The 13,313-nt window shown below is 45.1% G+C and overlaps 1 protein-coding gene across 2 annotated transcripts in view; it reads left to right on the top strand.

Moving 5' to 3' along the window:
• LOC138663935 (zinc finger protein OZF-like) overlaps window positions 1-13,313 on the top strand; it is a 35,241-nt gene that overhangs the window by 15,405 nt on the left and 6,523 nt on the right. For both annotated transcript variants that reach the window (XM_069750305.1, XM_069750304.1), the window contains 5 exons: window positions 394-552; window positions 666-818; window positions 901-1,021; window positions 1,113-1,210; window positions 1,409-1,499. In XM_069750305.1, the coding sequence (XP_069606406.1) occupies window positions 475-552; window positions 666-818; window positions 901-1,021; window positions 1,113-1,210; window positions 1,409-1,499 (541 nt within the window). In that variant the 5' untranslated portion in view covers window positions 394-474. The remainder of the gene's footprint in view (window positions 1-393; window positions 553-665; window positions 819-900; window positions 1,022-1,112; window positions 1,211-1,408; window positions 1,500-13,313) is intronic.

The following is a 13,313-nucleotide window of genomic DNA, read 5'->3' as shown; positions in this document are numbered from 1 at the left end:
TAAACATTTTCTTAATTCTATAGTCACCCTTCCTAAAGCTTATGAAAACTCTTGATATTACTGAAATGTTCAAGCAGCCATCAGTCATTGTCATACTGACTTTTTGTATGTTCCACAAGCAATTTATCACAAGGACATGTATTACATTATTTCTGAGTAATATGCAAGAGCACAGTTATCGTTTGTTGGTTTTCATCTCTTATGTACATGGTCATTGCAGGTGAAACATGGAGCCAGTGTTTGTTGGCAACAGCTCCTGAGGCCAATGATTAGCTGTATAGTTCATATGAGATTGTGGCCTTTAAAAAATTAAGAAGCTGCTTTATCTTCTTATATATTTCAAATTAGTGTTACCAGATGTTGTATTTTTTATGATTATATGCGATCTCTTAGTCCTATCCAGGTCCCTACCGTATTGGATCTTGTCAGTGGAGATCTTCTATATAAGAGAAATTTCCTGATTGACCATCAAGGATGGCTAGAGACAGGGACAAGATGGCGGAGAGGATATTACACCTCACCCTAGAGATCCTCTTCCGGCTTACTGGAGAGGTGAGAGATTCTGATGACGTCACATTACATCATTCTTATCTATGGGAATAACAGAAATGGAGAGGTGAGAAATGTTTGTAGTGAGATTTATTAATGTTTGTCTCTGTAACTAGGATTACACAGTAGTGAAGAAGACCTCTAGTGAAGGGGGAAGACCCCTGAGCCCAATCACGGGGCCTCTATTTCATTCCCTGATACATGATAATATGAATGACCAGAAGATCCTAGAACTCACCTACAAGATGATTGAGCTGCTGACTGGAGAGGTGACACTGCTGGGAATGCTGGGACATTATACAATAACACTATGAAGGGATCGGGGGATGACGGTATCATTGTATGTGTCAGGTTCCTATAAGGTGTCAGGATGTCGCCATCTATTTCTCCATGGAGGAGTGGGAGTATTTAGAAGGACACCAAGATCTGTACAAGGATGTCATGGAGGTTCCCCAGCCCCTCACATCACCAGGTAATAGACAGGACTAAATACACACGGCCTCTAATTATCTAATTATCTGTATGTAAAGTAAGAATTTAGTCCCTGTATGTGTTTCCTCCAGATCTCTCCAGTAAGAGGACAACACCAGAGAGATGTCCTCATCCTCTTCTTCCTCAGGACTTTAAACATGAAAATCCCAATGTTTCTCAGGACCATCAGGTAGATGGATAGAAGTTGTTATGAGATCTCCCCTATGATGTGTAGATGGCTGTGAAGATCTTGTGTTCAGCCTTGTTGTGTCCACCAGTATTATATGTTTTATATTTGTGTAATGAAAACAGAGGAGATGGCAGGATTAGAGTTGATCATAGATGTGACTTCTCCATCTCTCTGTGACTTTTACAATCTTTGTTTCAGGGTGAAGATCTGACCCATATTAATACTACAGAGACCTATGTGTGGGGTGATGAGTGGTGTAAAGAGGAGATTCCTATATATGACTACGCAGGTGAGTAACCACTAAATGCAAAGAAGTCATAGATTTTTCTGACACCAGCTGTTACCATTTTGTGTTACTTATTGTCAACTCTGGTATTTTAGGTTTTTCTGCTTTAGGTTTTATTTTTCTCGCTTATATAGCACCATTAATTCCACAGCTTTACATACATCATCATTGTCCCCATTGGGGCTCACAATCTAAATTCCCTATCAGTATGCATTTGGAGTGTGGGAGGAAAGCAGAGTACCCGGAGGAAATCTACACAAACATGGGAAGGGCATACACTTCTTGCAGATGTTGTCCTTGGTGGCATTTGAACCCAGGACCCCAGCGCTGCAATACTATTCACTGAGCCACCATGCTGCACCAATACTAAATAAATGTAGGTGAAAACATGATATTGTTATAGGTGATAAAATTAGGATATAAAAAATACAACTGAAATATGACAATAAGGGTAAAGAACAATAATTAATAAGTCTACCTGAACTGGGTATTTCTTTTTCATTATCTTCATAGGTTGTGAAGCTAAAATAGGTTTTAAGTACATATCTAGCAAAAGTGCGGAAAAACATAATAATTCTGTACTTAATATAGTAAAGACAATTGGGTTACCATGCATATTCTTTAACCCCTTCAAGACCCAGCCTATTTTGACCTTAAAGACCTTGCCGTTTTTTGCAATTCTGACCAGTGTCCCTTTATGAGGTAATAACTCAGGAACGCTTCAACGGATCCTAGCGGTTCTGAGATTGTTTTTTCGTGACATATTGGGCTTCATGTTAGTGGTAAATTTAGGTCAATAAATTCTGCATTTATTTGTGATAAACACGGAAATTTGGCGAAAATTTTGAAAATTTCGCAATTTTCACATTTTGAATTTTTATTCTGTTAAACCAGAGAGATATGTGACACAAAATAGTTAATACTCATAAGTAAGAAAGTGTGCGGCACTCACCCCAAATTCTGCAGTGGAAAGCGTGAATTTTAATGGAAAACTTCAACAGATAAACATCCGTTACAACATAAGGTAAGCAGGAGGGTGCGGCGTTGGAGCCCGGACGACGGCCGCTTCGCACAGCAGGTGCCTCAACGGGTCCAGATGTTGCATCTGGACCCGTTGAGGCACCTGCTGTGCGAAGCGGCCGTCGTCCGGGCTCCAACGCCGCACCCTCCTGCTTACCTTATGTTGTAACGGATGTTTATCTGTTGAAGTTTTCCATTAAAATTCACGCTTTCCACTGCAGAATTTGGGGTGAGTGCCGCACACTTTCTTACTTATGAGTACAAATGAACTATTAGTTTTCAGCTGCTGAGCACCTAGTACCCCGTAGTAAGCGTGACGCCTAATACTCTGGATCCCATCTCAAGTCCTGACTGCTGTATATGGTATCGCTCTAGTGCCGTCCTATTCTATAGCTCTATGTGGACACAAAATAGTTAATAAATAACATTTCCCACATGTTTACTTTACATCAGCACAATTTTGGAAACAAAATTTTTTTTTGTTAGGAAGTTATAAGGGTTAAAATTTGACCAGCGATTTGTCATTTTTACAACGAAATTTACAAAACCATTTTTTTTAGGGACCACCTCACATTTGAAGTCAGTTTGAGGGGTCTATATGGCTGAAAATACCCAAAACTGACACCATTCTAAAAACTGCACCCCTCAAGGTACTCAAAACCACATTCAAGAAGTTTATTAACCCTTCAGGTGCTTCACAGCAGCAGAAGCAACATGGAAGGAAAAAATGAACATTTAACTTTTTAGTCACAAAAATTATCTTTTAGCAACAATTTTTTTATTTTCCCAATGGTAAAAGGAGAAACTGAACCACGAAAGTTGTTGTCCAATTTGTCCTGAGTACGCTGATACCTCATATGTGGGGGTAAACCACTGTTTGGGCGCACGGCAGGGCTTGGAAGGGAAGGAGCGCCATTTGACTTTTTGAATCAAAAATTGGCTCCACTCTTTAGCGGACACCATGTCACGTTTGGAGAGCCCCCGTGTGCCTAAAAATTGGAGCTCCCCCACAAGTGACCCCATTTTGGAAACTAGATGCCCCAAGGAACTTATCTAGATGCATAGTGAGCACTTTGAACCTCCAGGTGCTTCACAAATTGATCCGTAAAAATGAAAAAGTACTTTTTTTTCACAAAAAAATTCTTTTAGCCTCAATTTTTTCATTTTCACATGGGCAACAGGATAAAATGGATCCTAAAATGTGTTGGGCAATTTCTCCTGAGTACACCAATACCTCACATGTGGGGGTAAACCACTGTTTGGGCACATGGTAAGGCTCGGAAGGGAAGGAGCGCCATTTGACTTTTTGAATGAAAAATTATTTCCATCGTTAGCGGACACCATGTCGCGTTTGGATAGCTCCTGTGTGCCTAAACATTGGCGCTCCCCCACAAGTGACCCCATTTTGGAAACTAGACCCCCCAAGGAACTTATTTAGATGCCTAGTGAGCACTTTAAACCCTCAGGTGCTTCACAAATTGATCTGTAAAAATGAAAAAGTACTTTTTTTTTCACAAAAAAATTATTTTCGCCTCAATTTTTTCATTTTCACATGGGCAGTAGGATAAAATGGATCATAAAATTTGTTGGGCAATTTCTCCCGAGTACGCCGATACCTCATATGTGGGGGTAAACCACTGTTTGGGCACACGGCAGGGCTCGGAAGGGAAGGCGCGCCATTTGACTTTTTGAATGGAAAATTAGCTCCAATTGTTAGCGGACACCATGTCGCGTTTGGAGAGCCCCTGTGTGCCTAAACATTGGAGCTCCCCCACAAGTGACCCCATTTTGGAAACTAGACCCCCCAAGGAACTTATCTAGATGCATATTGAGCACTTTAAACCCCCAGGTGCTTCACAGAAGTTTATAACGCAGAGCCATGAAAATAAAAAATAATTTTTCTTTCCTCAAAAATGATTTTTTAGCCTGGAATTTCCTATTTTGCCAAGGATAATGGGAGAAATTGGACCCCAAATATTGTTGTCCAGTTTGTCCTGAGTACGCTGATACCCCATATGTGGGGGTAAACCACTGTTTGGGCGCACGGCAGGGCTCGGAAGGGATGGCACGCCATTTGGCTTTTTAAATGGAAAATTAGCTCCAATCATTAGCGGACACCATGTCACGTTTGGAGAGCCCCTGTGTGCTTAAACATTGGAGATCCCCCAGAAATGACACCATTTTGGAAACTAGACCCCCAAAGGAACTAATCTAGATGTGTGGTGAGGACTTTGAACCCCCAAGTGCTTCACAGAAGTTTATAACGCAGAGCCATGAAAATAAAAAAAAAAATTATTTTCTCAAAAATGATCTTTTAGCCTGCAATTTTTTATTTTCCCAAGGGTAACAGGAGAAATTTGACCCCAAAAGTTGTTGTCCAGTTTCTCCTGAGTACGCTGATACCCCATATGTGGGGGTAAATCACTGTTTGGGCACATGCCGGGGCTCGGAAGTGAAGTAGTGACGTTTTGAAATGCAGACTTTGATGGAATGCTCTGTGGGCGTCACGTTGCGTTTGCAGAGCCCCTGATGTGGCTTAACAGTAGAAACCCCCCACAAGTGACCCCATTTTGGAAACTAGACCCCCAAAGGAACTTATCTAGATGTGTGGTGAGCACTTTGAACCCCCAAGTGCTTCATAGAAGTTTATAATGCAGAGCCGTGAAAATAATAAATACGTTTTCTTTCCTCAAAAATAATTATTTAGCCCAGAATTTTTTAATTTTCCCAAGGGTAACAGGAGAAATTTGACCCCAAAAGTTGTTGTCCAGTTTCTCCTGAGTACGGTGATACCCCATATGTGGGGGTAAACTACTGTTTGGGCACATGCCGGGGCTTGGAATTGAAGTAGTGACGTTTTGAAATGCAGACTTTGATGGAATGCTCTGCGGGCGTCACGTTGCGTTTGCAGAGCCCCTGATGTGCCTAAACAGTAGAAACCCCCCACAAGTGACCCCATTTTGGAAACTAGACCCTGAAAGGAACTTATCTAGATGTGTGGTGAGCACTTTGAACCCCCAAGTGCTTCATAGAAGTTTATAATGCAGAGCCGTGAAAATAATAAATACGTTTTCTTTCCTCAAAAATAATTATTTAGCCCAGAATTTTTTATTTTCCCAAGGGTTACAGGAGAAATTGGACCCCAAAAGTTGTTGTCCAGTTTCTCCTGAGTACGCTGATACCCCATATGTGGGGGTAAACCACTGTTTGGGCACACGTCGGGGCTCAGAAGGGAAGTAGTGACTTTTGAAATGCAGACTTTGATGGAATGGTCTGCGGGTGTCACGTTGCGTTTGCAGAGCCCCTGGTGTGCCTAAACAGTAGAGACCCCCCACAAGTGACCCCATTTTAGAAACTAGACCCCCCAAGGAACTTATCTAGATATGTGGTGAGCACTTTGAACCCCCAAGTGCTTCACAGACGTTTACAACGCAGAGCCGTGAAAATAAAAAATCATTTTTCTTTCCTCAAAAATTATGTTTTAGCAAGCATTTTTTTAGATTCACAAGGGTAACAGGAGAAATTGGACCCCAGTAATTGTTGCGCAGTTTGTCCTGAGTATGCTGGTACCCCATATGTGGGGGTAAACCACTGTTTGGGCACACGTCAGGGCTCGGAAGTGAGGGAGCACCATTTGACTTTTTGAATACGAGATTGGCTGGAATCAATGGTGGCGCCATGTTGCGTTTGGAGACCCCCTGATGTGCCTAAACAGTGGTAACCCCTCAATTCTAACTCCAACACTAACCCCAACACACCCCTAACCCTAATCCCAACTGTAGCCATAATCCTAATCACAACCCTAACCCCAACACACCCCTAACCACAACACTAACCCCAACACACCCCTAACCCTAACCACAACCCTAATTCCAACCCTAACCCTAAGGCTATGTGCCCACGTTGCGGATTCGTGTGAGATATTTCCGCACCATTTTTGAAAAATCTGCGGGTAAAAGGCACTGTGTTTTACCTGCGGATTTTCCGCGGATTTCCAGTGTTTTTTGTGCGGATTTCACCTGCGGATTCCTATTGAGGAACAGGTGTAAAACGCTGCGGAATCCGCACAAAGAATTGACATGCTGCGGAAAATACAACGCAGCGTTCCCGCGCGGTATTTTCCGCACCATGGGCACAGCGGATTTGGTTTTTCATATGTTTACATGGTACTGTAAACCTGATGGAACACTGCTGCGAATCCGCAGCCAAATCCGCACCGTGTGCACATAGCCTAATTCTAAAGGTATGTGCACACGCTGCGGATCCGCAGCAGTTTCCCATGAGTGTACAGTTCAATGTAAACCTATGGGAAACAAAAATCGCTGTACACATGCTGCGGAAAAACTGCACGGAAACGCAGCGGTTTACATTCCGCAGCATGTCACTTCTTTGTGCGGATTCCGCAGCGGTTTTACAACTGCTCCAATAGAAAATCGCAATTGTAAAACCGCAGTGAAATGCGCAGAAAAAAACGCGGTAAATCCGCCATAAATCCGCAGCGGTTTAGCACTGCGGATTTATCAAATCCGCAGCGGAAAAATCCGCAGAGGACCAGAATACGTGTGCACATTCCTAACCCTAGCCCTAACCCTACCCCTACCCCTAACCCTACCCCTAACCCTAACCCTACCCCTAACCCTAACCCTATTCTAACATTAGTGGAAAAAAAAAAATTCTTTATTTTTTTATTGTCCCTACCTATGGGGGTGACAAAGGGGGGGGGGGGGGGGTCATTTATTATTTTTTTATTTTGATCACTGAGATAGATTATATCTCAGTGATCAAAATGCACTTTGGAACGAATCTGCCGGCCGGCAGATTCGGCGGGCGCACTGCGCATGCGCCCGCCATTTTGGAAGATGGCGGCGCCCGGGAGAAGACGGACGGGACCACGGCTGGATCGGTAAGTATGATAGGGTGGGGGGGGACCACGGGGGGGGGGGGAATCGGAGCACGGGGGGGGGAATCGGAGCGCGGGAGGGGTGGAACGGAGCGCGGGGGGCGTGGAATGGAGCACGGGGGGGCTGGAATGGAGCACGGGGGGGTGGAACGGAGCACGGGGGGGGGTGGATCGGAGTGCAGGGGGGGTGATTGGAGCACGGGGGGGTGATTGGAGCACGGGGGGAGCGGACACGAGCACGGGGGGGAGCGGAGCACTGGACGGAGGGGAGCCGGAGCAGTGTACCGGCCAGATCGGGGGGGTGGGGGGGCGATCGGAGGGGTGGGGTGGGGGCACACTAGTATTTCCAGCCATGGCCGATGATATTTCAGCATCGGCCATGGCTGGATTGTAATATTTCACCCGTTATAATGGGTGAAATATTACAAATCGCTCTGATTGGCAGTTTCACTTTCAACAGCCAATCAGAGCGATCGTAGCCACGAGGGGGTGAAGCCACCCCCCCTGGGCTAAACTACCACTCCCCCTGTCCCTGCAGATCGGGTGAAATGGGAGTTAACCCTTTCACCCGATCTGCAGGGACGCGATCTTTCCATGACGCCGCATAGGCGTCATGGGTCGGAATGGCACCGACTTTCATGACGCCTACGTGGCGTCAAAGGTCGGGAAGGGGTTAACAAATGTCAAACATAACAATGTCCTGGAGACTTAACTGAAAACATTTAAATCAGAACCTTACAAAATTGTTATAGCAGCTACTTTTGGCGTTTGGCTCATTTACGGCATAATAGTTAGATAATTTTTACGGATCTGCAACACAAGACAAAGGTAGAAGGGAGAAAACAGACCCTGCACTATGACTAGGAAGCCCTACGATGGAGTGGGCGACCCATTCCTTGCGAATAGGCCCACCAATGATCCTAGGTAAATCTCAAACGAAAACCTATAGATAAGGGGAAGGGTGTTGTGAATTCTGTGGCAGAGTTCACTCCTGTGGTCACAAGTGGTACTTCGGCTGATTCTCTCTGGGAGCTTCCGTTTGTGGAGGAAAGTGGTACTGCAGCTTCTGAGTTTCCTCCCTCAGGTGATCTGGTGAGCTCGTTAGCTGCTTCTCTACTTAACTCCACCTAATGCTTTGATCCATGCTTCCTGTCAATGTTCCAGTGTTGGACTTGTGTATCTCTGGATCATTCCTGTGGCCTGCTGCTCTGCATAGCTAAGTGCTTCTTTGCTATTTGTTGCTATTTTTTCTGCCCAGCTTGTCTATTTGTTTTGCTGGAAGCTCTGGGACGCAAAGGGTGTACCTCCATGCCGTTAGTTCGGTACGGAGGGTCTTTTTGCCCCCTTTGCGTGGTTTTCTTTAGGGTTTTGTGTAGACCGCAAAGTTATCTTTCCTATCCTCGTTCTGTCTAGAATATCGGGCCTCACTTTGCTGAATCTATTTCATCCCTACGTTTGTCTTTTCATCTTACTCACAGTCATTATATGTGGGGGGCTGCCTTTTCCTTTGGGGTATTTCTCTGAGGCAAGGTAGGCTTATTTTTCTATCTTCAGGCTAGTTAGTTTCTCAGGCTGTGCCGAGTTGCATAGGTAGCGTTAGGCGCAATCCACAGCTGCCTCTAGTTGTGTTTGGAGAGGATCAGGGATTGCGGTCTGCAGAGTTCCCACGTCTCAGAGCTCGTTCTATTATTTTGGGTTATTGTCAGATCACTGTATGTGCTCTGATCGCTATGCACATTGTGTTCCTGAAATGCCTATCACAACAGTACAGGAAGCCAAAAGTACTAATGATTCTCAATAGAGGGAAAAAAGAAGTTCTGAGACCATTTTTTTTCCTTTGCACTGTGATTTGTCTTTTTTTTCCCCTAGACATTTGGGTGCTTCAGGACACAGGTGTTACAATGGACATTAAAGGTCTGTCTTCATGTGTAGATCAGCTCACGGCAAGAGTTCAAGATATTCAAAATTTTGTGGTTCAGAATTCTTTGTTAGAACCGAGAATTCCTATTCCAGATTTGTCTTTTTGGAGATAGAACTAAATTTCTGAGTTTCAAGAATAATTGTAAACTGTTTCTGGCTTTGAAACCTCGCTCTTCTGGTGACCCAGCGCAACAGGTTAGGATCGTCATTTCTTTTTTGCGTGGCGACCCTCAGGACTGGGCATTTTCTCTTGCGTCAGGAGATCCTGCATTAAGTAATATCGATGCGTTTTTCCTGGCGCTTGGATTGCTGTAAGATGAGCCTAATTCAGTAGATCAGGCAGAAAAGAATTTGCTGGCTCTTTGTCAGGCTCAGGATGAGATAGAGCTATATTGCCAGAAATTTAGAAAATGGTCCGTGCTCACTCAATGGAATGAATCTGCGCTTGCAGCCATTTTCAGAAAGGGTCTCTCTGAAGCCATTAAGGATGTCATAGTGGGATTTCCTATGCCCGCTGGTTTGAATGAGTCTATGTCTTTGGCCATTCAGATCGGTCGATGCTTGCGTGAGCGTAAATCTGTGCACCATTTGGCGGTATTACCTGAGATTAAACCTGAGCCTATGCAGTGCGATAGGACTATGACCAGAGTTGAACGGCAAGAACACAGACGTCTGAATGGGCTGTGTTTCTACTGTGGTGATTCCACTCATGCTATCTCTGATTGTCCTAAGCGCACTAAGCGGTTCGCTAGGTCTGCCGCTATTGGTACTGTACAGTCAAAATTTCTTCTGTCCGTTACCTTGATATGCTCCTTGTCGTCGTATTCTGTCATGGCGTTTGTGGATTCAGGCGCTGCCCTGAATTTGATGGACTTGGATTATGCTAAACGTTGTGGGTTTTTCTTGGAGCCCTTGCAGTGTCCTATTCCATTGAGAGGAATTGATGCTACACCTTTGGCCAAGAATAAGCCTCAATACTGGACCCAGCTGACCATGTGCATGGCTCCCGCACATCAGGAGGTTATTCGCTTTCTGGTGTTGCATAATCTGCATGATGTGGTCGTGTTGGGGTTGCCATGGCTACAAGCCCATAATCCAGTATTGGATTGGAATTCCATGTTGGTGTCCAGCTGGGGTTGTCAGGGGGTACATGGTGATGTTCCATTTCTGTCAATTTCGTCATCCACCCCTTCTGAGGTTCCAGAGTTCTTGTCTGATTACCGGGATGTATTTGATGAGCCCAAGTCCGATGCCCTACCTCCGCATAGGGATTGTGATTGTGCTATCAATTTGATTCCTGGTAGTAAATTCCCAAAAGGTCGACTGTTTAATTTATCCGTGCCTGAGCACACCGCTGTGCGCAGTTATGTGAAGGAATCCCTGGAGAAGGGGCATATTCGCCCGTCATCGTCGCCATTAGGAGCAGGGTTTTTTTTTGTAGCCAAGAAGGATGGTTCGCTGAGACCTTGTATAGATTACCGCCTTCTTAATAAGATCACTGTTAAATTTCAGTACCCCTTGCCATTGTTATCTGATTTGTTTGCTCGGATTAAGGGGGCGAGTTGGTTCACTAAGATAGATCTTCGTGGTGCGTATAATCTGGTGAGAATCAGGCAAGGCGATGAATGGAAAACTGCATTTAATACGCCCGAGGGTCATTTTGAGTATCTAGTGATGCCGTTCGGACTTGCCAATGCTCCATCAGTGTTTCAATCCTTTATGCATGACATCTTCCGTGAGTACCTGGATAAATTCCTGATTGTGTACTTGGATGACATTTTGATCTTCTCGGATGATTGGGAGTCTCATGTGAAGCAGGTCAGAACGGTTTTTCAGGTCCTGCGTGCTAATTCTTTGTTTGTGAAGGGATCAAAGTGTCTCTTTGGTGTGCAGAAGGTTTCATTTTTGGGGTTCATCTTTTCCCCTTCTACTATCGAGATGGATCCGGTTAAGGTCCAAGCCATCCATGCTTGGACTCAGCCGACATCTCTGAAAAGTCTGCAAAAGTTCCTGGGCTTTGCTAATTTTTATCGTCGCTTCATCTGCAATTTTTCTAGTGTCGCCAAACCATTGACCGATTTGACCAAGAAGGGTGCTGATTTGGTCAATTGGTCTTCTGCTGCTGTGGAGGCTTTTCAGGAGTTGAAGCGTCGTTTTTCTTCTGCCCCTGTGTTGTGTCAACCAGATGTTTCTTTTCCGTTCCAGGTCGAGGTTGATGCTTCTGAGATTGGAGCAGGGGCTGTTTTGTCACAGAGAGGTCCTGGTTGCTCAGTGATGAAACCATGCGCTTTCTTTTCCAGGAAGTTTTCGCCTGCTGAGCGAAATTATGATGTGGGCAACCGAGAGTTGCTGGCCATGAAGTGGGCATTCGAGGAGTGGCGTCATTGGCTTGAAGGAGCTAAGCATCGCGTGGTGGTATTGACTGATCATAAGAACTTGACTTATCTCGAGTCTGCCAAGCGCTTGAATCCTAGACAAGCTCGTTGGTCATTGTTTTTTGCCCGTTTTGACTTTGTGATTTCGTACCTTCCGGGCTCTAAAAATGTGAAGGCGGATGCTCTGTCTAGGAGTTTTGTGCCCGACTCTCCGGGTTTATCTGAGCCGGCGGGTATCCTCAAGGAAGGAGTAATTGTGTCTGCCATCTCCCCTGATTTGCGGCGGGTGCTGCAAAAATTTCAGGCTAATAAACCTGATCGTTGCCCAGCGGAGAAACTGTTTGTCCCTGATAGGTGGACGAATAGAGTTATCTCTGAACTTCATTGTTCGGTGTTGGCTGGTCATCCTGGAATCTTTGGTACCAGAGAGTTAGTGGCTAGATCCTTTTGGTGGCCGTCTCTGTCGCGGGATGTGCGTACTTTTGTGCAGTCCTGTGGGATTTGTGCTCGGGCTAAGCCCTGCTGTTCTCGTGCCAGTGGGTTGCTTTTGCCCTTGCCGGTCCCGAAGAGGCCTTGGACACATATCTCTATGGATTTTATTTCTGACCTTCCCGTTTCTCAAAAGATGTCAGTCATTTGGGTGGTCTGTGATCGCTTTTCTAAGATGGTCCATCTGGTACCCTTGTCTAAATTGCCTTCCTCCTCTGATTTGGTGCCTTTGTTCTTCCAGCATGTGGTTCGTTTGCATGGCATTCCAGAGAATATTGTTTCTGACAGAGGTTCCCAGTTTGTTTCGAGGTTTTGGCGAGCCTTTTGTGGTAGGATGGGCATTGACTTGTCTTTTTCCTCGGCTTTCCATCCTCAGACTAATGGCCAGACCGAACGAACCAATCAGACCTTGGAAACATATCTGAGATGCTTTGTTTCTGCTGATCAGGATGACTGGGTGTCCTTTTTGCCTTTGGCTGAGTTCGCCCTTAATAATCGGGCCAGCTCGGCTACCTTGGTTTCGCCGTTTTTCTGCAATTCTGGGTTCCATCCTCGTTTCTCTTCGGGACAGGTTGAGTCTTCGGACTGTCCTGGTGTGGATACTGTGGTGGACAGGTTGCAGCAGATTTGGACTCAGGTAGTGGACAATTTGACCTTGTCCCAGGAGAAAGCTCAACTTTTCGCTAATCGCAGACGCCGTGTGGGTCCCCGACTTCGTGTTGGGGATCTGGTTTGGTTATCTTCTCGTCATATTCCTATGAAGGTTTCCTCTCCTAAGTTTAAACCTCGTTTTATTGGTCCGTATAGGATTTCTGAGGTTCTTAATCCTGTGTCTTTTCGTCTGACCCTCCCAGATTCTTTTTCCATACATAACGTATTCCATAGGTCATTGTTGCGGAGATACGTGGCACCTATGGTTCCATCTGTTGAGCCTCCTGCCCCGGTTTTGGTGGAGGGGGAATTGGAGTATATTGTGGAGAAGATTTTGGATTCTCGTGTTTCAAGACGGAAACTCCAGTATCTGGTTAAATGGAAGGGTTATGCTCCGGAAGATAATTCCTGGGTTTTTGCTTCTGATGTCCATGCTCCCGATCTTGTTCGTGCCTTTCATGT

This window comes from Ranitomeya imitator, chromosome 2, assembly GCF_032444005.1.
Source record: "Ranitomeya imitator isolate aRanImi1 chromosome 2, aRanImi1.pri, whole genome shotgun sequence".
NCBI classification, from domain to species: Eukaryota; Metazoa; Chordata; class Amphibia; order Anura; family Dendrobatidae; genus Ranitomeya; species Ranitomeya imitator.
Note: the sequence above shows the minus strand (reverse complement) of the source record. Positions and strands in the feature narration are given on the sequence as shown.